The sequence below is a fragment of the Castor canadensis genome, chromosome 1 (assembly GCF_047511655.1).
Source record: "Castor canadensis chromosome 1, mCasCan1.hap1v2, whole genome shotgun sequence".
In the NCBI taxonomy this organism is placed as follows: Eukaryota; Metazoa; Chordata; class Mammalia; order Rodentia; family Castoridae; genus Castor; species Castor canadensis.
The window spans coordinates 135,014,969-135,016,665 of record NC_133386.1 but is presented as its reverse complement, the minus strand read 5'-3'; the positions used below and the strand labels follow the sequence as shown (position 1 = coordinate 135,016,665).

The window sequence follows — 1,697 nt, the reverse complement described above, 5'->3', positions numbered from 1 at the left end:
TTTAGAACCAGACTCTGGATTTGAATGTCAATTCTAATTTTTAATAATTTTGTGAAATAAGGTTTTCTTTCATAATTTTATTTTGAAACAGGGTTTCACTGTGTAGCCCAGCTGTCCTGAAACTTATTTTGTAGCCCAGGCTGGCTTTGAACTCATGATCCTCATGATTTAGCCTTTCAATTGTGAAGGCTACAGGCATGAACCACTGTGCCTGCCTTGAGAGTTTTCTCATCCCTTTCTTTTTTAAAGTGGAATTTCACATAAAAAATAAATCAGTAACCGGAAAATAAAATTATCTGAAGTTCTAAAAACCTAAATCACAATGTATGAATTGTCTGCTGCTGAAATGGCCTGTTGCTGAAATTAATCTCTTTTCATCATCTAACTACAGGATAATCCAAAATGTCTTATGCTATGATGGATATTACATAGTGGAGGAAATCATATTTCTTTCTTCTGAGTGACATCATAATAATCTTGTTCTTCAACTAAAGAGCTACATAAATCTGAATGCATGGCAGGTTGGAATCATACAGGTGTGAAGGCGTTTCTTCTAGTAGGATTAACTGAAAATCCTAACTTGCAGATACCTCTCTTTTTGCTTTTTGCCCTTATTTACCTCATCACTCTAGTAGGTAACTGGGGGATGATTACCTTGATCTGGTTAAATGCCCAGCTTCATACTCCAATGTACTTCTTCCTTAGCAACCTCTCCTTTTGTGATATCTGCTACTCTACTGTCTTTGCTCCTAAGATGCTGGTCCAGTTCCTGTCAAAACTTAAGTTCAGTACGTTTGTTGGCTGTGTTCTACAGAGTTTCTTTTTTGCAGTGTATGTGACTGCAGAAGGTATCCTCTTGTCTATGATGGCTTATGACCGCTTTGTGGCAATAGCGAATCCCTTGTTGTATACAGTCATTATGACCCAACGTGTCTGTATTCAGATGGTCCTTTCATCTTACTTGGGTGGGCTCATTAATTCCCTGACACACACAATAGGTTTGCTCAAACTAGACTTCTGTGGTCCCAACATTGTGAACCATTACTTCTGTGACATCCCTCCTCTTTTGAGGCTTTCATGCTCAGATGCACACACCAATGAGATGTTACTGTTGATCTTCTCTGGGATCATTGCATTGTTCACATTCATTATCATCATAGTCTCTTATATCCGAATCATCATTGCCATTCAGAGAATTTGCTCAGTGGAAGGGAGGAGAAAAGCTTTTTCCACTTGTGCCTCCCATCTGACTGCTGTAACCTTATTCTATGGGTCTGTGACATTTAGTTACATCCAGCCAAGCTCTCAGTATTCACTGGAACAAGAGAAGGTCTCTGCTGTGTTTTATACATTGGTGATTCCCATGCTAAATCCTCTGATTTATAGCCTGAGGAATAAAGATGTGAAAGATGCAGCAAAAAGATCAATTTGTCTGAAGAGAAACCCACTTCACTCAATCCTGTCTATGGCTTGGCAAACCTGATGTTGATTTGTACACATACTTCCTTTAAAATTGTATCAATGATAGCATCACAAAAACAGTGACAGCATCATCAGTCAAGTCAGGCTCATGCTTTTTGGGAATAAAGGGTTGAATTTTGCCTGAAGACTGAAAATACTAGAAATAGCAATTCATTATTTCATATCTTAGTAATTTCATTTTTTCAAAGATGAAAAATAATCTTTCTGATAAGTTT

At 37.7% G+C, this 1,697-nt stretch overlaps 1 protein-coding gene across 1 annotated transcript; it reads left to right on the top strand.

Annotated features, from left to right (window-relative positions):
• The first annotated feature begins 514 nt into the window (after positions 1-514).
• LOC109680346 (olfactory receptor 5J3-like) lies at positions 515-1,483 on the top strand. The gene has a single exon (XM_020155228.2). It carries the CDS (start codon positions 515-517, stop codon positions 1,481-1,483), a length of 969 nt encoding a protein of 322 aa, XP_020010817.2.
• Positions 1,484-1,697: the final 214 nt, after the last annotated feature.

What these genes read in the sequence shown, in the direction of transcription:
- LOC109680346 (XM_020155228.2), top strand. Translation starts at nt 515, where the DNA reads ATGGCAGGTTGGAATCATACAGGTGTGAAGGCGTTTCTTCTAGTAGGA.